Source organism: Echinops telfairi, unplaced genomic scaffold (genome assembly GCF_000313985.2).
Source record: "Echinops telfairi isolate 266 unplaced genomic scaffold, ASM31398v2 ScPeMD7_443;HRSCAF=831, whole genome shotgun sequence".
Lineage (NCBI taxonomy): Eukaryota > Metazoa > Chordata > Mammalia > Afrosoricida > Tenrecidae > Echinops > Echinops telfairi.
Window position 1 is genome coordinate 29,339,326 of NW_022104341.1, and position 26,964 is coordinate 29,366,289.

The window sequence follows — 26,964 nt, forward strand, 5'->3', positions numbered from 1 at the left end:
TAAAAAACATTTTTATTACTACAAAGGGAAACATGGTCACAAAAAGCCTTTAAGCGTATCTTAACGCAAATTACTATATTCAATGTTCAACGCAGTAAAAAAATACACACTCAGAGCACAAAATACTTGCCCAATTATCTTCTCAAGGCTAAGTATTCCAAGATCAATGCACACTTGAATATTTACTCCCAAGAGCAGCATTTAAGTCCAAATGATTAGAATAGATATACTAACAACCCATTATCTGTTATCCTTAACACCAATAATTAAAATTATACAAACAATTATTTCAGATCAAATTTTATAGCTATAAAAAAAATTAAACTGAAACTGTCCTATCTTTATTAAACAAATACCAAATATTTTAAAATTATATAAAACAAATCTTAATGTGTGGAATGCATGCAACATGGGTGTTGATTAATTTTTAGGCTATTAAAATTCTTACTCTTTATACATTAGAACACAAAAGAAATGTAAAGCTCCATTGAAATCTAATTTTCTTCAGGTTGGTCAACAGGGAAGTCGGCAGGTTCTTCCTTTGCTTCCTCCTCTCCTTCCTGTGTTCCCTCGACTTCCACTGATCCTCCCGCTTCTCCTGCTCCCTCCACCTCCCCAGTTCCAGCTACTTCTCCAGCTCTCTCATCTTCTCCAGCCCCCTCATCTTCCCCAGCCCCCTCATCTTCCCCAGCCCCCTCATCTTCCCCAGCCCCCTCATCTTCCCCAGCTCCTTCGACCTCTCCCTCTCCCTCTGTTTCCCCCACTCCCTCCACTCCTCCAACTTCCTCCACTTCCTCTGCTTCTTCTGCTTCCTCCTCTTCTTCCTCTTCATCGTCCTCTTCTTCAATAGGTTCATCAATCTTTTCTTCTTCCTCTTCATCTCCTAGTTGATCTTGAGCATGATCTTGAATTTCAAAAGGGTTCTCACCCTAAAAACATGAGAAGTAACTTAAATTTTGTATAATCGCTTTTGAATCACTGAACATTTTGCTAGATTAAGAATAAACAATATTTGAAGCCTTTTAATGTTATGACATCCATTGAATATTTACAGCATCTGTTTCATACTAACGTAGATATATCAATGACTGAAGTCGTAACTTACACTGCCATACTGGATAAAGACCTAATTTCCTTCTTTAATTCAACTTCTAAAATCATATGTGTAATAAAGCAAAATAGAACCTTTGGTAGAAACAAATTGAATGATGCAAAGATTTACTTGATTTCAAAAATATTCAATGCACAACCGTTGCAGAATTTCTTTAAAGTTGATATGAAAACCGACTATTTTGTTATACTTTTTATTTTTTAAGGCACATAAATCTTTTACTCACTGAACACAGAAATCACACATTTTTTTTGTTGTTAGGTATCACATCTTATTTTAATATTTAAAGTTGATCTCACAGATACCTATGAACGTAAGTTTAGAACTCAGAAGCCTGGAAGTTAAAAGCCATTGCGAATGGCTTATATTGGATGAATGATAAAATCAAGGCCATAAAATGGAATTGTACTGGAGTGGGAGTAAGGCACTAGGTAAGAAAAAAAACATGACAAAAATCAATTTAAAATGCTTATACATGGGGCACAAGTTTGAACAGAAGACACACACATGGTACAAGAGAAAATTCAAGATAATATTATCTGGCAAAACAACAAATTTGAGAATAATTGATTAATCAACTATGTCTAACCAGTAAGAAAAAACTAAAGGGGGACACTGGAGCTGGTATTTGAAGATAGATTTTTAAGGCTTTATAATATGCCCCTTTATTTTTATATAAGTTTACATTTGATAATTAGATTATTGGTAATCTTGGAGCAGTTTCATATTAAGTCTGATACAAGTGGGAGTTAGACAATGGCTTCCCCTAAGAATCCTCCTTCTCCATGACGTTGTTTCAAAAACAACACAGGCCCATGTTTTTAATCTCATTCTAATACTGCAGCACTTATTGAGAACAAAAAAGTCCTGATCCAGGAGGGAGCTTCTGCTGCAGCGGCCTTTAGGACCGAGTCCCTGCCCCCCCCTCCCCCTCCCACATCTACCCAAGTGAGACCACCTTTACGCAGTTCACCCCATTGATAGTGGTATGCTTGAAAAACGAACCTGGCTAATTTATATCTTAGTTCCTTTATTTCATTTTTTGTGTATTCTTAACCACAAAAGGAGTATATTGTAGCTTGTTCCCTATAACATGTTGTAAACCAGGGGAAATCTATTCTAACTAGAGCAATGACAGGTTAAGAGGAAAGCAGTCAAATATCAGACATGCACAGTAACTGGACATCCTCTAAGCCGGCTGCTCTTAATAATCAAGAATGAAGCTGGCATTTTGATCTTGCATTCGAGACCCCAGTTTATCACCCATTAATAGCAATAACCCTACACCCCTTCAAATTCCAACAATTAGCAAAAGATGTTTTCCCTATATGCCAGATATGTAATAAAACTTAGCCTAATACGTTGTATTCTGCATTTGAATATAACAATGATTTACTTTGTCATCATTTAATTACTGAAATTTATCATTAAGAAATTACCTCAAAAACATCCCTCCTAAAATCTTACCTTAACAAAACGTTCATATCGTGCTTTCACTATTGGATTATTTAAAATACTTGTAGCAGTCAAGACACTCTCTCTTTTTATCTGTTCCTTATACACCTGTGAAATATGGAACGCATTGATGATACTTGCAATGACCAAAAAAAAAAAAAAATCACATAATTGAAGTGATATTTAATGTCTCAAATCCTTTGATTTAAATGATTTATTTTCTGAGACATGAAGCCAGAGAGTAACAACAGGAGTCATGCCCATCATCTAAATTACTCAGATATTCCAACACGGACCATCTAGTCCTCAGACTAGAGAACTGCCTTCTCTCTCCTGTCCAGTCCCAAACTATTCCAAATAGCAATTTTCATGCTTTCAAAAATATAATTTTTATACTGCAAGAGTAACTAGTCTTCCTCTGGGCTGTACTATACAAAAAAGAAACAGTAGTAATATGGAATGCCTGTTGCCAAAATGGTGGCAACCTTCAAAATGAGAAGAGGCAAAACAGAGATAGGGAGACTCTATGGAAGATGTGACTAAAAGTCTGAGCTAAGCGAGCGTTACTTCGGTACAAAACACAGAGACTCATATATGCTTTATTAAAAACTCCTACCTTTAATATTTAATATTTGAACTCCAGTAGTATGAGCGTGAGTTTTGTTTAAAATAACTACACAAAACCAGCTAATATTAGAAGCAGACAGTGCCAATAAAAGAGAATCATAGACTTATCTTTGATATGTTACTAAAAACCTTAAAAATTGTTGGTACTGGTAATTCTAGTTTACAAATTTACTTAAAAATAAAAATTATATTGCCCAACTCTTTTAAGTTGGTTTAAAACACTGAATTATATGGTATGTGAATTACATATCATAAAATTGTTAAAAATAAAGCTATTCTGAAAACAATTTCTTTCAGTGTATTAATCATACTCAAGATTTTAATTTCATTATGTTCTCAAGCATATGTACACTAACAAATCTATTTTACTGCAACTTAAAAAAAATACTAACAGTCATAATATCCTAAATGATCACTAGGTGCCACATACTATTTGAAGTGTTTTATATGCTTTAGTTAATCCAATCCTTAAATAATCACAAATGCAAAATAAGTATCAATCCCTGTCCTGTTCCCAAACCTACAATCTCAATCATGCTAACGTCCTTCTCTATACCCTTCTACTAGGTATCTAAGATTAAGAGAAATTAGATGCAAGTAGGCAGGTGTGAGATAATAAAGTACTGATGAATAATTTAATGCCTTTATTTAGATTGAAAACTTACCTGCTTAGCTTTGATATGATCGGGAGATTTTAAGTGCTGCTGAATTAAACTATGTAAAGCAGGGATATACACACTACAGGCATTGCAGTGAATAGTCTCAACTCGCATCATGTGATCATCCGCAGTAACACCTAAAAATGAAATTCTTATGATTAAGGAAAAATAATCCTCATGATTTTGTTCCTGACAGACTAAAGTGCCCATGATGAGCTATAACCCTTCTCCCAAAGATAGGCTCAAGAATAATAACGTTTATTTTTAGCTTTTCTTCCACATGGTGTAAATGTGCACATATAGAGTAAAAAGTATAAGGTATAATAATACGATATTTCAGTCATGCTATACAATCATGCTCTAACACTCCCAAGTCCTTAAACCCAAAAATACACCAAGGAAAACAACTATTAGAATGTTTTATAGTAAAATCAAAACTTCCACGAATTTGAACTTCATACTGTAGGTGATGGGGAAGTTATTCAAAGTTCCTTTAAGTAATAAAATCATGAAGAAGTGCATACGGGACTGAAGATAAAGACTACCACAATTGTCAAGAGACAAGGATTTAAATACATGCAATATTAGATAAAAGGTAAGAAGCTTGGAAATTATTTTTAAAAAGAGATTATTAGAATACAGCATTGCACTTAGTTTATGGTGCTGTGACCTGTCAAAATCAGGTGGCCACCCTGTCTTCCAGGTAACTATTTCTAAAATAATTTTATAATTCTCGCATTGGCAGATGGAGGTGTGTGTGGAGGAACTTTCCAAGATGAAGGAAGGAAAAATTTGATTGTGGTTGTCGGTGCAAATTACTGTAGAAATAAGATAATTCAAAAGAGCCCATCAAAATGCATGCTGTCATCTGTCAGAGCAGGTTCATTAAGACTGATGATACTAAAAGTGTTTCTTCTGTGAGGTACTAAGTGGTAATAGAAGCCACAAAAACCAGAGCAAACTACATCTTAAGACATTTGGTGGCTTAAAGGAAAAGGGAAAGGTAGACGTTTCACGGGAACTGTGTCTAGTTGTGTATGCGTGTGTCTCCACCCCCACCCCAAACTCTCATAATAAAAGCATGTTTGTAAGTTTCAGGAAATGCCGAGGTGGTACAAACCGGTAACAACCTGGCTGCTAACTAAAGGGCTGGAGGTATGAGTTCATCCAGAGGCTCCTAAGAAGAAAAGCCTAGCAACCGACTTCCAAATTACCAGCCACTGCAAACCCTAGGCAGCACACTTCTATTCTGATGGCACACAGGGTTTTCATAAATCAGAAATGACCTCAAAACAATCTGTTTCTTACATGCCTCAGAAAAATAAAAACAGAAGAGAGAAGTTTATCATTTAAGCAAAAATTCTCAAGACGAGAAGGGATGAGAGTGGCAGAGGAAAAAAGAATAGAAGGATGAAGAGAAGGACAAAATGGTAGTGAAGGGTAGGAAGGGATAAGGGTAGGTAGGCATTCATAAGAACAAGAACAAGTCAAAGGATTTAGTTGCAGAGAACCCACTCAGGTTACTAACTAGACTGAGCTTTAAAACTCTTGGGAGCATTCTTTACATGGAAATAGGTTATGACATAGGAAATATACATGTGACTTCTAAAGCAATTGGTCTAAATGTATACCTTCCATAGCATCTTTATCAATTATTTTGCCTGCTTCTGTTAGACTATTTGTCTGTTGTTTACGAATAGATGTTCTCTTGAATTTATTCACCATACATTCCTAGAAAACAAAAAAGGATGATTTCATCAACTAGAATCTCAAAGTTTCCATGAGTACATACTATTAGCTTGGCCCCAGGATGGGTCCATGGGAAATACAGCATAAAGATTAGATCTATTTTCTAAAAGCTTAAACCTGAACTGAAAAGACTATCCTAAAAAGCTAGAAGTACAAAAAATATTCACTTTTCAAAAGGCATTTTAAACATACAGAGAAAAATGAAAGCAAGCTGGAATAGTCAAGTATCTTGTCAGGTTAGGTGGGTGGTTGAGTTCCAAATAACAAATGACAACCAGGTAAGGAAATTACAGAAAAAGCTGTGAATCAAGGAACAAAATTTTGCCAAGATATCCTGGGGTGTGAATAAACACAGAATGAGAGAAAGAAGGGATATTGTGAAAAACAAAATTAGGAATTCAAATGTCAGATAAGATGCTTTTCACTTCAAAAACAGCTACTTACATGCAAAAAATCCATAACTACTTTGTCAAATTTGGTTTGTTTCTGAATATGATCTAATGTTGCCTGGTGTGACGAGCTTTCCAGATGCAGTTCAATATCTTTTTCTTCAAAGGTTCGGAATTTACAAAATGAACATGTGAATGCAGTTCTACATGAAGGAAAAAAAATCATATCAATTATTGTTATTCATTTAAAAATAATACATAGGAATATACCACAAAAGTGAACTGTACCAGCATAAATAACTTTCTTCAGTCTTAGGACTGATTTCCTAGCAATACGATAGGACAGAGCAGACCTGCCCCTGTGGGTTTACGAGACTTTAGCTGCAGTACAAGACCTTTTTAAAGAGCTCTTGAAAAGGAGGGATGTTACTTCGAGGATTAAGCTGTGCCTGACCCAAGTCATGGTGTTTTCCAATGCTTTGTGTGCACACAAAAGTTGGACAATGAATAAAGTAAAGAAGAATCGATGCATTTAAATCACAGTGCTGGAGAATATTTAAAGAACCCTGGCAAACAAATCTGTCTTGGGTGAAAACAGACAGAGTGCTGCTCCTTAGAAGCAAGGATGGAGACTGTCTCACATACTTTGGACATATTGTCAAGAGTTCTTTCCTGGAGAAAGACATCATACTTGGTAAAGTGGAGGGGCAGCAAAAAAGAGGATGGCCCTCAACAATATGAACTGACACTTTGACTGCAACAACTGGCTCAGGGAGAAGATAAAGTGTGAGGACGGTGTAGGACTAGGCAAGTATTTTGTTCTGTTGTGCACAGGTTGATAGGGGTCGGAATGGACTTGATTGCCCTTGAAGAACGCTTTACAAGAGTAAGCAGCTGTATCTTTGAAACTGCTGGCCTTCCACTCAGCAGCCCAGCTTGTAACCCACTGCGGCACTGTGAGCTGAAAACCAACTGGACGGCAGTGAGTGTGTCTCTGTGGATACCTGATTTCCATTTAGCGTTTAAGCCAGAGCACTATTACTGAAATACCTGTTGGAGTAGCACTTCATTATACTGGAGTCTGTGAATGATGTACTGAATCCCACACAAAAGCACCTGCTTCTGAAAAGTCAAAGCCTTGAAAACGCTACTGGCCCAGTCTGGCCTTCAACACATGGGTTGGTACACAAGAGTCAAAATCAACTCCACAAAGCAGGTTTGGTCTCTAGATTTGGGAGGGATTTTTCACTTTGTACTTCTACACTCCAGCCCAGTATTCTTGATTTCTCCACAGCCAAAGCAAACTTTGAGATACATTAAATTCCAAACCTTCTTTTACACTGTTCTGTCACAAAGTTATCACAATTAAGGTAGCATCAACAAAGCCAGACATAGTACCAATCACAATTCATTCACTTGAAGCTTTTAGATGAACGACCTAACAGACCACTTCAGCATAACTAATAGGCCTTACCCTCCCCTAAAGGAATACCTGCACTAAAGAGCTCAGGAGGCCCCTACCTGGGATGAAATCTTCCCTTTTTCTTTCATTTAGTTTCTACCTTTTAATCTCCTTACTATTTCCTTTTCTGTAAATGATAAGTCTCCTAACTGGTTTTGTTAAGTGCCCATGTTCTACCTTATTCCTTATACTATAAGACTTGTTCCCCTGGATAAGGAATGTGGGCTCTAGAGATAGATCCTTGGGCAAGTATTTAATTCCTTTGAGTCTTACATTTTTTATCTCCACAGATAAGATTTTTGAAAATTAGTCCACACGTAGCCCTTACAACAGTCCTGGGCATAGTAATTATGAAATTTACATAAGAATACAACAAAACCCTATTATTTAATATACTTATCACTGTTACTTTTTAAAGGCAGTAATAACACATTAGGTTCTAAGGCTTAAATGGCTCCTACCAAAAACCAAATCCACTGCCATCAAGTCAACTCATATAAGGTTCCCTAAACTGCGAATCTTTATGAAAACAGACAGCCTCATCTTTCTCCTGCAGAGTGGCTGGTAGGTCTGAACCACCTACCTTGCAGTTAGTTAGCAATTCAATGCTTACCCAGGCAGCACTACCAGGGATCCTTACATTTCTAAAATATGAAAATGCTTTTGACTACCATTTAACATTTTTAATTAAAAAAACAACACTTCGCTTTATTAGACAATACTTAATAGTATTGCTACAAGGTATGCCGTCATTAAGTTGACACCTTTCTTCAACCTTTGTAGTTCAATTTGTCTAGCTTTCCACTTCCTGAATACCCATGCATATATAGTCATGGGGGTTCCACCAGTCTTCTTGTGACTAGGTACACCTGGTCTCGGTTTTACATTCCCCCCACATTTTTCTACCCTATCCAGGACCCTCCTCCTGTAATCCCTTTCAGAGTAAAAACTGGTAGTAGCTGGGCACCATCTAGTTCTTAGGGTCTCGGGGTCACGGAAGCTAGGACATGTGGTCTATTAGTTCTTTGGACTAATTGTTTCCTTGTACCTTTGACTTTCTTCATCCCTTTGCTCCAAATACAAAAAGGTCAATAGTTGCATGGCATCTCACAAGATGTTAAGACCCTAGTAGCTATGTTATACAAACTGGCTTTAGTGTCTTAGATAGCCTCCGAGGCATATTTAACTAATATGGTTTTTTTCTTAGTTCAATATCTAGAAAGGCTAGTACCTACCTACTTTTTTTTAATAGTTTTCTTTGGTATCTGGATTGAGAAAATCTAGTATATTATTTCCTTTTGCTATCCAAGATGATCATTATCTCTATAAGGTCAAATTTCTTTCAAGACTCCATAGTTTTCTCCATTTCTTTTTAAGAATAATGCATTGGATATTTACCATTATGATTAGGGCTTCAAGTGATTGCATACAAATATCAAAAGGCAAAACATTGCTATTATTTTTTGCAGTCTCTTTGTTGGTGTAAGTCGTTAATGCAACTGGCTTCTAACGAAAAGACTGGAGGTTTTGAGTTTTACCCAGAGGTTACCCTACCAAGAAAGGCCTAAAAATCTACTTCTAAAAACTCAGTCATTGAAAGTCCTATGGGAATATCTCAGTCAAATCTCATTAACACAGGGTTTACCAACATTTCTTATAAACTTATCTCTACGGACACGTGACAAATTGGCATGTTAAATAAACCACATTTTCCTTAAAACAATATAATTGTTCACTATTCACTTGTAAATGAAGCTATGTAATACTACATATGTTTATAAAAATTTATATTTATCATAGAACATCTGAAATACTGGGTTTGATGGATAAGGGTTGCTAGGGTCAGTCAGTATGACAATCTGTATTGTTTGTCTTTACATTTGATGTTTACTTTCTAAGAACTTTCTTACTACGTTTATATTTACTATTGAAGTACAGTAATGCTTTTCATAAATGAAATCAACTTACTGGGATTAATACTCAATTTAAGTTGTGTCAAATTGACGTGTATCCAAAGAGATGGATTCACGCCAGAGAATTTTGAGCCGACAAGGCTTAGAAGAAAATAAATTTGGATATATATGTATCTTGTTAAATGGCTAAAAGTCGGCATACATAGCAGAAGGTAAATACAAAGTTTCTGTAACTTTCGTTGAGAAAATAAAAATGTGTCAAAATGACCTAGCTCATAAAACTAGTGTTAAAAAAGCTAGTGTTAAAAACTAGTGTTAAAATCGTTCTTATAACCTAGTTTGGCGCCTGGGGTTTTAAAAGCAACTAAAACACAATTATTGGTCTCTACTTATCCAGAGGAAAGGAGACAGAAGGATATAAAAGAAGAAACCTGTCTACAGTGGCTGGAGTCTTAAAAGATAATGCTGAATGTAAAACTGGTGATCTGCTCTATAAATCTTCATACTGAAATGTTTTTTTTAAAAAGAAGCTAGTCTATAGGAACCCATTCCATCTACTATTAAATGGTGTCCAGCTACATTGCTGTATCATACAAACCAGAACAATACATGGGAGTGACTGGAAGAAAAACGTGGAAAAGAGCTTCAAATTCCTATTTGAACAAACTAAACAAAACTCCCTACTGAACTAGTTGAGACAGAAGGATTCTCTGACACTATTGCCCTGAGTTACTCTTTAAATCTTGAATTGAAACAAAACCATGAGGATACTTTTTGGCTCAATAATCGGTTCCAAAATACCACCCAAATTAAGTACCTAAACCAAACTGCCATTGAGTCAATGCTGGCACATCCCAGCCTAAAGAGCAGGGTAGAACTATGAGGGTTTCTGAAACTAACTCATTACTGGAGTAGAAAGCCCTGTCTTTCTTCCATTAAGGACAGTTTAAAATCACCTATACAAGACGCAACAGTTAACAATTGCTCAGAAAAACAAAAATGAAGGCATAAAGGGACAGGCAAAAACTTTCACCCGAAATAATTTGAAAAAAGCTCTATTCTTTTTGTGCTTGTTTTTTTTTTTTAATCGTTTTATTAGGGGCTCATACAACTCTGATCACAATCCATACAAAATCACATTTGTACATTCATTGCCCTCATCATTTTCAAAACACTTGCTCTCCACTCAAACCCCTGGCACCAGGTCATTTTTTTCCCCTCCCTGCCCCATGAGCCCTTGATAATTTATAAATTATTATTTTGTCATATCTTGCCCTGTCCGACGTCTCCCTTCACCCACTTTTCGGTTGTCCATCCCCCAGGGAGGAGGTCACATGTAATCGGTTCCCCCTTTCCAACCCACTCTCCCTCTATGTCACTCACACCACTGGTCCTGAAGGGATCATCCGCCCTGGATTCCCTGTGTTTCCAGTTCCTATCTTTACCAGTGTACATCCTCTGGTCCCCAGACTTGCAAGGTAGAATTTGAATGATAGTGGGGGGAGTGGGGGGAGGAAGATTTTAGAAACTAGAAGAAAGTTGTATTTTTCATCGTTGCTACATCGCACCCTGATTGGCTCATCTCCTCCCCAAGACTCCTCTGCAAGGGGATTCTCCAGTGGCCTATAAATGGGCTTTGGATCTCCACTCCGCACTCCCCCCATCATTCACTATATTAAGATTTTTTGTTCTGATGAAGCCTTATATTGGCTATCAAAAGGTATAGCGTGTGGAGTCTTAAAAGGCTTGAAAGTAAACAAGCGGCCATCTACCTCAGAAGCAACAAAGCCCACACAGAAGAAGCACACCAGCCTGTGAGATCACGAGGTGGCCAAGTGATCGGGTATAAGAAAACAACCCTATTCAAAACGTTCTCTGCCACACATGGCATGGAGTGGTAATTGACTTGTCATCAGCGATTGCTTTATCTCTTGGCTGAAACCTTTTCATTTGACTCTTAAGAAGTTTTTCACATTCCAATCGATGTGTTTGCATTATTTAGGGAACTATTTTTTAATGAGTTCGATTATCTATTAAGCACAAACCTGTATCCATCTCCATATTTTTCATTATTTTTTTCTCTTCTGCGCCTTTGCTTCTCTCGACGAGCCTCAATGCGTCGTTTTTCTTTTTCTTCCATTTTAGAATCAGTTTTTGCTGATAACAAAAATCAGAAGTAAAAATTATTCTTCGTTCTTTTGCCAATCACCGATTCATAAAGTACAGGCATCTGTAATTTACTTGGCAATCAGGATTTAATGAGTTCACCAGAAAACTCTGAATTTCATATTACCAAATATTCTAAAATAATAAGTTATTTGAAAAATCAAAAATGTTTCCACATTTGGTTTGTTATTATACAGTTGTCTTTAAATCTATGTTTTTCAATCTTTGCTCTATGTAATTACTTAAGTATAAGCCGAGTTTTTCAGCACATTTTTAATGCAGTTTTTGTGGTAAAGTTAGGTGCCTTGGCTGATATTTGGGTCGGCTTATACGAGTATATACGGTTTATCCACATCATCTAAAGCTATCTTATTACACCTTGGGGAATGCTAAGCCCGTATAAAAATGGAATCTTGATGACCACTAGGAATCCTTGATGCAGGGTATGTGATGTGTTTTAGAAGTTCAAAGTTCTTGTTTATTGAGATAAAATATGCAGTACATGAAATTTACCATGAGCAATTTTAAGGTGCTCCTTTCATTCACGTCAAACCCCACCACTAGCTAGTTTCAGAACTTTTTTATCACCCATACATACTCCTTAAGCAGATTCCTCATCCCCTTTCCCCTAGCTACTAGCAAACACAAACTTCTGACTGTTGTGAATACCACAAATACTGCGTGCAAGTATTTGAGTGTGTTTTCAATTTTTGAAGTTATGTAGCCAGGAGTCTCATTATGAGTCACATGGCAAGTCTATGTTTCATTTATGGATGACTCACAGCAGCTGCACCATTTAACATTCCTGTTGGAGAAGTGTGAAGATTCCAATTTCCCTACAACCTAACACTTGTCATTTCTTTTTTTAAATAATGGCTATCCTACTGGTTGTGAAGTGGTATCTCATTGTGAGCTCAATCCTTCCCTGTAATACATTATCTTTTGTGATTATAATTGAAAAACACCAGTACAAAATTCCTGAATTAGTATAAGCCTCTCGTAGCAAGAAACATTTATCAAACACCTACTAAGTATACATGAAAGGAACCCTTGAGCCATTGTGGGTTAACAGAAAAAGCTACAATTCAAATCTATCAGTCACTCTGAGAAAAAGATGTGGCAGCCTTCTCTGAAAGACTGAAAGCCTTAAGAGATCCCATGGAGCGAGTTCCACTCTCCAACAGCATTACCGTGAGTCGGAACTGCCTTGGCAGCAGTGGGTTTGATTTGGCCGTAGTTACACATAGACATATTAGACCTGGAAGCACTAAGGTTAAACACACCAGCTGCTCCACGATAGAAAGATGTCCCAGTCTACTTCAGTGAAGATTCCATGTAATTAATTATACTATGGTATGAGTCAGAATCAAATCGACATCAAAAGGTTTGGTTTGGGGTATGTATACATAAGGGTGTCAATGAACTGCCATCAACTCATCAGCACTGGGGATGTTTTTAATGTATACAAGGGAAGGAGTTACAAAACCAATATATTAATGCAATATCCATACTATTTTTCATTAGTTTATAAGGCCTTAAATGTATTATTTTATTTGAAATTTTCAATACCTCCAACCAAGTTTTCCCTCTCTGTAAAAAAAAAATCCATTTATGCAACTATCTCAAACAGGAGTGGTTTCATTTACTCTCATATGCTAAAACTGGATATTGTACGTTGTATCTCTAAATAATAAAATGCAGTCCTTTTCCTAATTTTCCAAACCAATAGTCTGAAATATTACAATGTGACAAGACCCCTAACTCCTGAAAATTTGGCAGGTATCTTTCAAGATGCCCACATCACAACTGCTAGTGAGAGCCCGATTCACATAAAGTCTGGCTTCATTTTTAGGGTATACTAGTTTTTGTTCAACAGGAAAAAGCATCCGTTAGTCTTATCCTATAGAGTCAGCAGGAGTCCGGCTTCTTTTAAGTGCAATGGTTTGTGGTTTTGGTGTATCAACCAGTCAGTCACCAGATAGGTTCCCAAATAGACCAGGGAAATAGTGCTGCCCCTAACGGGTCTCAGGAAATAAAGGCCAAAAAACTTTTATCTAGAAGAGCCACACCTTACAACATAACAAGTTAGCATCTCACATTTTTTACATGCAACTTTCAGTGGTTTTACAATGTTTAACATGTTATACAAACATCGCTGCTATCTCTTTCCAACTTTTCCTATCAACCTTCACAGAAATTCAATGACCCGTACAAGTGCCCTGCCCTCTTCCCTGTCCTTCCCAATTGTTCTTGAAATCACTTATAATCCTAGTACTTCATATAAATGGAATTACACAACCTGTCCTTTCTGTGACTGACCGATTTCACTAGAAATGCGGTTTCCATGGTTCATCTATGTTTGAGCGTCCATGTATCTATCAGGACTTCATTCTCTACGGCAGAGTAATAGTCCATGACATCTAAGTACTACATTTCACTCCACTCACCTACTGATGGACATGTAAGCCTGTTCTACCTTTTGACTACTATGAACAAACTGTCTCGCACCTAATTAATATCATTTCATAATAAATTTTGAAGCCAAAAGGTCTGAATTCTATGTTGCTCTTTTGCAGAATTAGCTATTCTGGGTCCCTTGTTTTTCCACATGCATTTTAAAATCACTTGGGAGTCAAGCTTGAATCAACGTCACCTAGGATTCTAGCATTGCACTAAGTCAGTTTGGATAGTACTTTCATTGTACCATTAAGTCTTCTTAAAAATGAACATAAATGTTTTCCCATCTTGTAGATCTTTTACTTTTCTTTTGCCAATGTTTTAGTTTTCGTAATATACATTTTAATACCTCCTCTTGCCAAATGTATCCCTAAGTATTCTCTTCTTTCTGATGCTACTGTGAAACTTAGTTTTTCAGACAGGAATGAAGACAGTTTTCATTCCGGTCTGAAAAACTACAATCTGCAATATCAACCGGTAGGTGATTACAATAATAGAACACATAAATTTATTTGTGAATTGTTATGCCAATCATGTAAGTGGCTTGCTACACTTTTGGTTTGGTGGTGGAATTCTACACGCCCAAGGGGCAACACAGTCTCCTGTCACAGCCAGTGTGCTATGTACAGTCACCAACCCTGCCAGGGGAAGTGTGAACTTTAACAACTTTCAGCAGCGCTCCCAGACTAAGTGGTCTGGGAAGAAAGGCGTGACAATCTACGTAAGAAAATCAGTTAGTAAAAACCTACAGGACCACACAGCCAAACCCTAACCAATCAAGGAAGGGCTTGGGTGGGGCAGCATCAGCCCCATTGTGCAGGAGTTGACTCAAGAGTTATCAAAGTTTCTTCCCTGAATCTTCCATAAAGCGGACTGTATTTCACAAACACCTTCATGAAAACCTCCAATGAAAGAGATCTGCATTAAAATCTAAGAATTTGAAAGTCATTACAAATTCAGGCTAAGTACTAAATATGGAATGCAGGTCAGTTTGTTGATTCTTGCTCTAGACTCCAATGCAAAAATTAACACAGCAATAAATAAATCCTTAAGTATTCTAAGTGCAGTTAAAAAACTAAATGTTTAATATGGTCTACAATTGAAATACAACTGAAACAAGATGGCTAATGTAACATGGGTATTTTATCTGAAAATATGGGCAGTAAACATAAAATTCACAGTGCTTAAATATCTCCCATTAAGTGTGATTCAGATTCATTTTTGCAATGATAATTATGTCAGTTTCTCTCTATACACTTAAATTATTTAAAACCATTGAGTAATAATACTAAAATAAAATGCTATGTAAGTGAAATTCAGTTTCTGACTTACTGGGTGATTTGCTGAGGCTCTTCTCCACGGGTTTTGTTAGCTTGGGCTTCTTGATAAAGGTTCCACCGGGCTTATTAAATGGCTGCATTATTTTTCTCTTTATTCCTCTTGCAGCACCAACTCCCACATTGGTGGGTTTGTTTTGATAGTCAATAACAATTCCAGGTCTATGAACGTTTCCAAAATCTCCCATATGCTGTAAATTTGTCAAATCAAGTAATATTAGAATATTTTCCAAAGTCAAAATATGAATTTATATAAAATTAACATGTTATCTAGCTACTGATTTTCACCTGCAAATTCCCACAATTTTATAAATGTCCACTCTGAACACACTGAAAAATTTTGTACATGAAATAAGTCAAATCCAGTGAATTGATATTTTCATTTCCAGTAGAACATATATGGAACTCCCCTACATTTTAATTATAATTCCTTATGTCTTGAGATCATAAACGTATGTGCCTGAAAGAATATTACCACTTGTACAACTCTCTGACAACTCCTCTTCAGAGTTCCTAATTGATGGTTTCCCATCAAAGACCTTCAAAGAAATCCTTATTTTACTAACACCTGGCTTAAAACTTAAGACACACACAGACCATTTCTGTAGTTTAAAGGAAAAAAACCTCAGAAATCATTTAAGATTTCTCCCTGTTGAAAAAGGGAATGAGAAAGCTAAATGGAACATTAGCATGAAATAGGAGTTAAAGCATACCATGCATCAACTTCCAAAAGACACACTTCAAATTAAAGAACTGCATCGGACGTTCCATTCACATTCTTTCATAAAGAAACATACTCTGCCCCAGCAGCGCCAGAAACAAAAGTGTACAGCTGAAGAGTCATGCGACCAAAGACTCAACGTCCCTTAACTTCTCTCGTCATTGCAAAATCCCTACACCAAGAGTCCACCTGCCCACAGAAATGTACTCTGCTAACCTTACTTTGAGGAGACAAAGACTGAGGAGCAGTCTGAAGAGAAGGATCCAATGGGAATTGTACAAGTGAGGGTTACAAAAGCAGGTCCTATCAGTCATTAATAGAAAAGAAAATCCATTCAGACTAAGAGTAGTGAATACAATGTAAAGGAATACCTGTGTGACAATCATGGAAACAAAATAACTGATGTTTCCTTAAAAAGAAAGCCTTTTCCTAAATAAGACAGAGTATGGAAAAATATTTTCCAATTTTTAAAAGTGGGGTGGGTTTTCAATTTCCAAATTCAAAGTCTTTGCCCTAATAATTTTTGATAGGCCTACAATTATAAAGTATGATGGAAAGCAACAAACATATCAGTTGCTTTTATTTGTGTATCATGCTTAGTTAGGAACACCTATCTAACCTAGTAGACCTTAATAGTGTTTCCAGGTAATATAGAGTCACACCAGAAAAGTCTTCATTAACGATCCATTAAAGGTGCAATGCATTTTATAAAAAAGTAACTTACTACAAAATTTCTATACAAGTATATAAACTATCCTGTGAAACAGACTAATGGACAAACGTGCTTGATTACATTTTTTGAGAAGTATTTTCTTCTGCACTGACTAAATAGATAACACAATATTCTTATATAACCAAACTATGTAAGCCCAATCTACATACATTTACTTGGGAAACTTTCTTACCCTACATGCTAAGATTATGGGGTATAATCTTTACACTACATAACTTGAGATTAAACACTCGCAAAGTGAGCATTGAAACAATTTACAAGATATTACTTCCGAGGAAGAGGCCACAAACATGTCTGTATGCATGGAAAAGTAACTCCTCAAGAGTAAAGCTAGTGACACCAGGGAAAATAAAGCCACGTGCAATAAGTAGGCTACATTTGTAAAAAGATGTATTAGCAGAATCAAAACTGAAACAAAGCATTCTACAACCTACTACACACCTTTTTTTTTTTTGCCATGTAAACATGCTTAACGATATTCCTCAACTACCACCAACTTTTAAGTCTCTTGTGTTTAATGTGAAATATGGAACTTGGGAAGAAATTCTAGTTGCCAGTTTAGTAGTAAAGTGTGAGCATTTTATCATACATTGCACCTTTAACCTACTCAAAAGCTCAAAGGGTTGGTTCAGTAACCTTTTACAGTAATCCAAGAGCTGTCCCACCAGCAAAGCTGCTAGTGTTCACAAGGAAAAATGCAACTCCTTTTAACCCCTTTTAGACCAAACCTAACATCCACACCTTTTAATAAAGGAGATTTCGCAAAGCTTCATGAATAATCATCTTACACTGCCACTTATTTTCTGAGGTGCTACAAAAATTTTTAGTAACCTAAAATTTATGTTTATGACTCTGATTTTACTTCAAAACACACTGGGATGAACAGTGTTCATTCTACTGCACACACCATGGTCTTGAAAGGGTTTAAAAGAGTGACTAGTGAAAAGAATCTGAAAAGATTCTGTTGTACTTACTCCTCGGCCTCGGCCTCTGCCTGTTGATGGTCCTCCAAAAGCATCATAGTTTCTGCTTCCAAACGTATTTTCAGGATAAGCAGGCGTTCCTCTCCCCCGAGAGCCTACAGGCGCAGGCTTCATATGGGGTGAAGAAAAACTGCTGTAGGAAGAGTAATTCTCTCTTCCTCTGTCCTCCATAAACCCAGGCCTCAATTTTGAACGGGAGTAAGGTGCTTCCCAGCTAGACCCGCCCTGGTTTCTACCTCCGAAAGAGTCAAGGCTATTCCGGTAGGAGCTCTCATATCGACCACCATAACTACCTCCGAAGCGGCTTTGTTCGGGTTCATTATAACCATAGCCAGATCTGTACAGATCTCGCCCACCCAGAGAAGACCTGGAGTCGTAAGACTCATAAGGTCCAAACCTGGAAAAGTTGCACAGTGAGGGAAAAAACAAAAGTAAGCTTACTAGTGTTAGACAATTCAAAAGACAAGTTATCAGTTGACAATATCAACTAAAATTCATTTATACCATACTGGTTTGCACAGTTCTATTCTATTCACGCTTGATTAGGGCTGGGCAATTCAACAAGTGACCAGATAGAAAGCTATCTGAGGTCTGTTTCTAGGAATGAATTGAGTTCAATCAACCTTAGCTTTTTCAAAAGTCTGGTTTTTAGCAGCTTTTCTATTTAATTAAGAAAATTTGTCCATCACTATTTAAGCCCAGCCCTAGTCTTGGAAACATTTGCACAAGCTCATGAGCTACTGAAACTTTCTCTGAATCCATCTCTATAATCAACATATAAACGAGATTTGCAACAGTTTGGCTTTCTATGGACACACAAATTGAAGACTACACAGATGTAGGCTATTTGCGACACAGAACAGATCTTTTTGCATCCCAAATAATCTATATCATGAAACAGCTTTCACTGCATGTGTAGTAGTCAAAATTTGAGGAATTATCGGTTTTTAAAATTTGACAAACTGCCAAACTTTGGTCCTCTGTTACTTTTCACTTAGAAACATGTTAAAATCTAATAATCTATGATAAACACACAAGTAAAAGAGCACTAACATAAAACCTCTGCACATGAACTTTCAAGGCAAATGACAAAGAATACACTTATAATATCCTTAAGTATATATGAAACATGATTTCCTGCCAGGTAACTATCACATGAAACTACTCTTTAAAAAGGGAGTACAGTCTCCTTGTGGGCATCATCTTACTTCACACATCTAAAACATGAAATACAAAACTTGCTATCTTACAACAGAGTTTTACAAAGGCTTATAATTACACAGGAAATAAAAGCAATCACATCTACAGTAAAGAGCAATTAAATTTACAATAGGGCAACACTGACATATTAAAGCATTTAAATGTACTTTGTTTCAATTAATTAGAGACTACTAAATAGAAGGTATTCTTTACTTTTGAATCCTAGTGTCCATATAAAATTCTTCTTTCCAACTAGTTTTCATAATAGCTCTCACATAAATAAAACTGTTTTAATTGCTGTTTTCTGCCCTAAAACCACAATGGCACACTTAGCAGAAGCAAGGAAAGCAGCACCATCCAGTCCATCATTAAGGATCCAGACCCTTCAACGTATCGCGCACGCATTAAGTGTTCCCCAGCTAGTGCTGCTTATATTCAGGATTCTCGAAAAGTTGACCTCCTTTGCCTGAAATGTGGTCAGCTCTAAAGCTTGTTGCTGTTCAATTAACATGGAGAGTTACAGTTAAAATATTAATACAATCTAACCCCTACTGCATTAAAATAAGCAGAGGTCTATTATGGATAGCTTTAATATAATGCTGTATTTTGCATAGACCACATGTATTTTTGGTGTAAGCAAAACCTGCCAATACACAGCCTGGATATGATTTTTTAAATTATTACAATTTGCTCTTCCAAGTCATTTTAAAATCCAAAGAATACCTATATTAAATGTCTAACACTAAATATTACTAAACTGGTTCCATTGAATCCAACCTAGTCAAAAACAGCTTTGTTGCTTCACAGGCTACTCCACACTTGAAACTTTTTCTGTTTTTAAATTTTAAAGCTTCACAAATATATCCCCAGTAACATATTTCATATAATTTGGTCAGGGCATTCTGATTAACAAGGAATTAAATTTTGGAGGGGGAAAAGTTCACTTCTAAAGATTAAGTATTTTTCTTTATCTTGGTTTTACTAAAATAATTTGTCAGCAATTTTGATATCATTTTTATATCCACTAATACCTTCAAACACTTAACATCATGACATTCAATACCATATAAAGATCAATTATCATTACATGCCTAAGATATACTTAAATTAATATATCCAGAATCTCATAGTTGTCTAATTACTTGGCCAAGTGATTAAGCAATTTACCTGTTGCCCCCCCCACCGCCACCGTGATTGTCCATGCCATAGGACTGGTTTAGGTAGGAGTCCATGGATCTTTGACCCCCATAGGACCCATGGCCATATTCACGATCCATCCCTATAAAAATTTAAAAAGAAAAGCATTAAATAATGCCCACGCCGGGTAGTGCTCAGAAGAATAGTTTTAAAATTAATGATCTTTGAATGCCTGACCTCCATAAGATCCAGGGCCATAATCACGATCCATTCCTACAAAAGAACCAAGAAAAGAAGCACATAAAATACACCATTCTCTTTAGGAATCTTTGTATAACGAGTGCTTTGTTTTATGCTTAATCAGAGATAACGCATCATTAATATTTACACCAAGCTCACACTAAACAACAAGCTCACACTAAACAACAGAGAAAATAGATGGCAACCTCGTGAAAAACTAGATTTGCTAACAAAGAAACTATCACTAACAAGGCTCTATATTTGAACTATTTTCAATTTAACCAATAATTATTTGACAGTATAGTACAGGATGACTGTACTAAAATCAAAACAAAACCAACTATATTCAAGTCTATTCCAACTGAGTGACCCAACTCAAGACAGGAGAAGATAGAGTTGCAGTACAGGGCACTGCCCATCTTTCTAACATAGGGCAGCCGGTAGGTTGGAACCACTGGTCTTTCTATTAGCCGCAAGCACTTCACCCACTGCACTCATGAGTGTTAAACAAAAGGTAAAACATAAGGTTACTATGGGTTGGCGTCAACATCACTAGGCACAACTGGGTACATAGCGATAATTAGCATAATCCCTATTCTCAAGAAGTTAGCATTACATAATTTCAAAAGGAAAAACATTTGAAGCTTAGTGCTGTTTTTCTGTATCTGACTCGTCTCAAGGTATCAAAAATAAAAGGAAATAAAGTTCCTAAGAAGTGCAAAAAAGATTTTTTCTAAAAGGGAAAACCATAGTTTGGGCCCTATTTGTAATACTACCTATAAACAATGACAATTATTTAAATCCACAAAACTTGAAATCAATGTGAAATTCCTGCAATGTAAGAACTGAAATAAAATTTTAACACAATAAGGGTACTGAAGTTTTCAGAATTTGATATTTTAATACAAACAATTCACGGGGTCACAGTGGACTTTTTTTAACAAGCCACAGTCCCATCTTACTCCAAATAAAAGCCAAATCCTTGAAATACCGTAACCTATAAGGCTCTAAAAAAAAATTTCTAGTTGTCACAACTAAGGAAAAGGCCCTGCTAGGATATAGTGAGTCGAGGGCAGGGATGCTACTAAACATCCTACAATGCACAGGATAGCCCATCTAGCCCCGACAAAAAAAATCATCCGGTATCCACTATTCCAGAAGTTAGAAAACCTTGCCCTGTAATGAGCCACTACACTACATTACACACCACCTTTTTAACTTCATCATCTCTAAACCCCCTTGTTCATACATTCCAGCTACACAAACCCCTTGATGGTTCTAGAACATAAGCAATACAACCATTTTTTCATCTGCTAGCCCCTCAGGCTGCAATGCTCACTATCAACTCTTCCAAGTCTCATTTTCTAAGCTTTTCCAGAGAGCACGTTAGGATCTGGCTACCCCTCATCATTCTCACATTGCGTTAAAACCGACTGCTCAGCAAACATGATCTATTCTGGTCAAGACAGTTTTAAGTCTCTTGGAAACACAATTTTGCGCTGAGTTCTACTTTTGTTCCTGCTGCCCCTCCTACCTGAATACTTCTTTTTCTTTCCATTTATTTATATAAAAAGTAGATATAAAGATGGAAACATGAAACATTAGAAGTACAACTTCCAAAAAATGAAGGAAGTCTGTTTCATGACTATCTTCAGGGATTAAATTTTTAAGATTGGAATGGAATTATCTTAGCGTCATTTAGCATGTACACTCTAATTTTGCTTCCTAAAATCTTCCTATAGATAACCTAGTAATTTAGTCACCAGCTACTCTTAAAAATGTTTTAATATTCACAGGATTCCCCCTCCCCAATAGCAGTCATTATCACCTTCTTTATCTTATTACTTCCTCCCATTAGGCCAGTGGTTCTCAAAGTGGACTCCCAGGGGCGTGGAACCTTGTGTGTTTGGGTGGGTGGGTTGGAGGGGGGACGGGTATTGTTGCAAAAGCAGATACCCATGCTTTATGGTGGATTATGCACTGCAGCACAAAAGTTTCTAATTAGGGGAGGAAGAGGTTGGTATTTCCCCCCACCCTGAAAAGGGAACAGTAAGAACAAATATGTTTGGGAACCTCTGTTTTTGACTATCAAGTCCACAGGGCTGGATATCTGTCCATTTTGCTTACAGCTGTATTCCCCACTACTAGAATATCTGATATGCAGCAAACAATATTTACATAAATGAAATCAAATTATAAGCCTGAAAGTTCCTCATTTATAAAATGTAGATTATAACCCAGGCCTCAGAGTAATCAAGCAGTGATTTCTTTAACCAGAAATACAGTGTTATTTCTTTAACTAGAAATACAATCCATGACTATAACTATCTTTCACAATCAACATTGCCAGGGGCCATTTGTACTGAGATTGAGATTAAGATTCAAGAGTACTTTATGAACTGTGGGATAGGCACACATCCCCCTTACCCTGCTAAACTCCAAACCAACTGACCTATTGTGGCTTTCTGGAGTAGGGGAGAACTGTCTCTCCCATTTGTGTTTCTGAAACTGCAACTGTTTGAGGGAGTAGAAAGTTCCATCCATTTAACTTCAAATAAAACATTAACAAAAATTAAAAAATTAGATAGAAATTTCTAGAGATGTTTTTGCAACATGCCATTTTACTAAGAAAATAAGCTTCTAATAACTAATTCAGCTCCAATAAATCTCTAAGGCAGATCATGGCTATCTATCATTGCAACTTGTACTTTCTGTTAATAACCCTAGTTGCAGCCACCCAAGTTTTAAGTACTGGACTCATTTTTACTAATCTTTCTATTATGTTTTTATTTTTCTATTATGTTTGTCTACAAATGTCCCTTGCTTTCTCAAAGTCTCAATTTTTTATCATCTCCCAAACTGTCCTAAATCCTTACACCTAATGAAACTGCTTTCTAGATTTTGATCTAATCTGTAGATTCAAATTCAACATCCTTTGGTAATTGTATATCTCTCCTCAAAAAAATACATGGCTCCCCCCGCCTTTAGGCCTCCTACTTACATGTTAAACCATTTTCAATTTCACATCAAATAGTTTAAATCCTTTGAGATAAATGGAAATTAATTATAGTAAATTACACATGTAAATTAGCAGTATTATTTCCTGGTATATTGTTCTGCTTTATGAATATATCAGAACTATACTATTAAATATGACAGAGTTTGTAATTTTGGGGCAGTCAAGTTGATTTAGTATCACTCCCTCAGCTCTTTCATAATTTTTTTAATGTCTTTGTTCTGTTGTCACTTCTGTATTACTGTCCTGCCTGACAGGGCCTTAACTCTATCCTGCAACCTTCTCAAGAGTTTGTTTAGCTCTAGTCACAAGTCTAACATTATGTTCTTGAAGTAATCCTCTAGAGATAGAAACCTCTTTAAATATTAGCCCATTTGGAGGCAAGTGACCTCAAGAATTTAAGAAAGGTCAAAATGCTTATAGTAAAGAACTATATACAACCAAGCTAATAATCCACCTGGCCTACATTACTAACAAAATCTCTGATTAAAAAAAAAAAAAAGCCCAACCAGTTTCTTACAACCCATCACTCAGAATGCAGTCAGAACTTCTAGAATAAATCAATCCAAATAAAATAGCCAAGATGCAAATGGATCAAAATTACTCAACTTTTTTGGATTCCCTAATTCCCGATACAAATATAGTTTGACGATATTAACAATGAGAGGTGACAAAATCAAGAGCCAAAATAATGGTTGAAATGAGAAGGAATGAGCTTTTACATTGGTTCTTTATTGTACAGGACATGAAATCACTGATAAGCAATCCTCTCAACAAATTTAACAGGGAATGAAAAAGGATACTTACCATTAAAACCCTGATAAGTATTTCTGCAAGCAGTGTGAGAATAATCTATGAACATATTTAACAAAGAATTAGTTCAGTATTATAAAATATCACAAATTATATACCCACTTATAAATAATTCCTAAAATGTAATTATGGTAACTTATCTGCAAAATGGGGAACAAAAAAATTATCGATTTGAGGAAATATATCTGCTGTTCTTCCCCAAGCAGCAGGATTATGATTCAAATTATGGCCATATAAATATCAGTTGATATACACTAAGAATTAAAAAAAGGGGCCCAGTACAGATTTATAGAGTAATAAAAGGACAAAGACTAAATTACATATTAAATAACACATAAAGACACTTAGAAGTTTACTTTACATAACATTGTTTTTTTGTTTTTCATTTTAATGTCCCATAACAAGGAAGAATGGAAAAAAGGAACCCAAGAAATGGGAAGGGTACTATTACACTGAGGGGATTGTGATCAATGTCAAGAAACACAATGTGCATCAATTACTGAATGGGAAACCAATTTGCATGATACACTTCTAGAGTCGAAATAAAAAGTTCAAAAATAATTGCTTCTTTTCATTTGTCCTCTGGAAATATCAAGTTCTTATCTGAGAACTACACAGGTATAGACCTATGTACGCGCATTGTAGTTGATGCAACCTAAAAATCTCCCATTAGCAATCTCGTCAAAACTAATAAGCATCAATACAAAAGCATTAATTTTACAATTGGGAGGGGAGAATTTAATACAATGATCATTTGGATGCAACAGAATCCTCCCACTTTGCACAAAATTATCTAATTTAGATATATTGTTAGTCAAATTTCATTTCCCAAATATAGCAGTAGGGTTGGGATCGGCAGTAAGTGAAGTACTTTATCAGGAAACACTGTTTAGAATTGTGGGCACATCGTGCTCATGGAGTAGAACTGCCCCAGTGGGTTTTCCCATTTTCCTGGCAGTCGTAAGTCACCTTTTCGCAGAGGAGTGGCTGGTGGTTTCACACTGCTGACCTTAACCACTCTATTCCACGAAGGGCACTATGGGTTGGTTGGGTACACATTGGGTTGCTAACCACAAGGTCAGCAGTTGGAAACCACCAGCTGAGCAGGAAAAAGACTAGACTTTCACTTCCTGTTAAGAGGTCGTCTCAGAAACCGACAGGGGCAGTTCTACCCTATCCAATAGGGTCACAGTGAGTCAGGATCAACTCGCTGGCACTGAGTTTGGTCTGGTTTATTATTGGTTTTCACATTATCCAGGCAATGGGCTCACAGGAGACGAGAGGGAGGCTGTCTCCCATGGCCACCAGGCTCTCTCAGAGGGAGTACTGCCTAAGTATGGAGCCCAGACAGGGCAGGAAGTGAAATGTTGCACTCCTGGTTCAAACCCAACAGCCACTCCCAGGACAGTCACTTGAAAGTTGTATAGCCTCAGGCAGTCCTACTCTGCCCTAGAGGATGAGGAATCATGGGGACAAACAAGTATGGATCCCATTATCCAGCTAGTAAAAACATTAATGAATGAACTTCTCAAATTCACTTTCAACATACATCAAAATGACCCAAGTACACACCTGCACTACTCGAGCTAACAGCAGACCTTCCTTTTTAGTCTAACTCTGATTTGGGCAGTTTTAACCTTTTGTGACTTGAAATCCAATCAAAGAGCAAAATATAATTTACTCAGTCCCAGCTGCACTCATACCTCACCAAATGCTTTGTTTTTTGGTGGGGCTACAGGGTTATAGTTAATCAATGAACTGGCTATTCGGGATTCAATCCAGTTTAATCAAACCATTTCCCAAGTCTCTCCTCTCCCTTCACTACAAGACATTTTATCTCGACACCAATACCTATAAAAGTTGGGCAAGCTTAGAAAGCAGGCGAATACTAAGACAATTTTACTTTGTGAGCCTGCGAAAATGGCTTCAAGAACTACATTACCGCTAAAGTGTTGGTCCAGCACACTCAGCTCGATGCAGGCTTGAATGTGAAGGGCACTTCCTGCTTGCGGTGCAAGAATTCAGGCAACTATTAAGCCCCATCCAGGCACAATGCAGGATGATGGTCGGGTTCACAGCAGTATTTTTCAAGTTAGGGATTAATGACCCGGTCTATTTGGCAGCTACGTGTTCGTTTGCTAGCCAGAAATAACTTGCTTTCCATTTTGCAGCCGGCTATCTATACACGACTCATAGGCTCCTTTAAAAGTCATCTTAAACTAGTGAAACTGAAACGTCATGGTGGGCAAGCCTTTGAAATCTGGCAAGTCATCCGTAATTGGGGAATAACTAATTAGGAAACGGAGGCCCGGGTCGCTCCTCGGCGTGCGGAAGGCAAGCCCCGGTGGCTGCGGCGGGGGAGGGGGTTCCGGGCTCGGGCGCCGGGGCGAATCCGGGCCCTCAAGCTCAGGCCCTCGTCCTCCAGGGCGCGTCCTTCCCCGCACCGAGGTCGGCACTGAAGGCCCCTGGCCGCCCGTGGCTGGCCCCGAGCACCCGTAAATGGGGACACCCAAGTTTCGGAAGAGACCGGCTCTGGAGCTGCCCTCGCAGCGGACAGACGAGCGGACTCGGGCCCGCAGAACAAAGCCCACGCGGCCATTTTGAGACGGTTAACAGAACCGCCCGGCGGCGGCCAGCCCACCTCCCAGCGCCAAGACGACCAGCCAGAGGCAGCGCTTACCGTCCTCGAAGTCCATAGCGAAGACTCGGAGCCGATGGCCTCGGCGGCACTAGGCTGAACGCTGCCTGACGCTGAGAGCCTGCGAGCAACAGAGCCACACACGCCTAGCCGGGAAG

General features: G+C 37.3%; 1 protein-coding gene across 1 annotated transcript; it reads right to left on the reverse strand.

Annotated features, from left to right (window-relative positions):
- On the reverse strand, window positions 1-26,964 carry ZNF326 (zinc finger protein 326). Its single transcript, XM_045291819.1, is given in 13 exon segments — window positions 1-929; window positions 2,579-2,674; window positions 3,859-3,989; window positions 5,484-5,583; window positions 6,046-6,193; window positions 11,411-11,522; window positions 15,321-15,516; window positions 17,754-18,159; window positions 20,130-20,248; window positions 20,250-20,318; window positions 20,320-20,372; window positions 24,163-24,207; window positions 26,849-26,964. Coding segments are annotated over 13 exon segments (1,926 nt in total). The 5' UTR covers window positions 26,865-26,964; the 3' UTR covers window positions 1-494.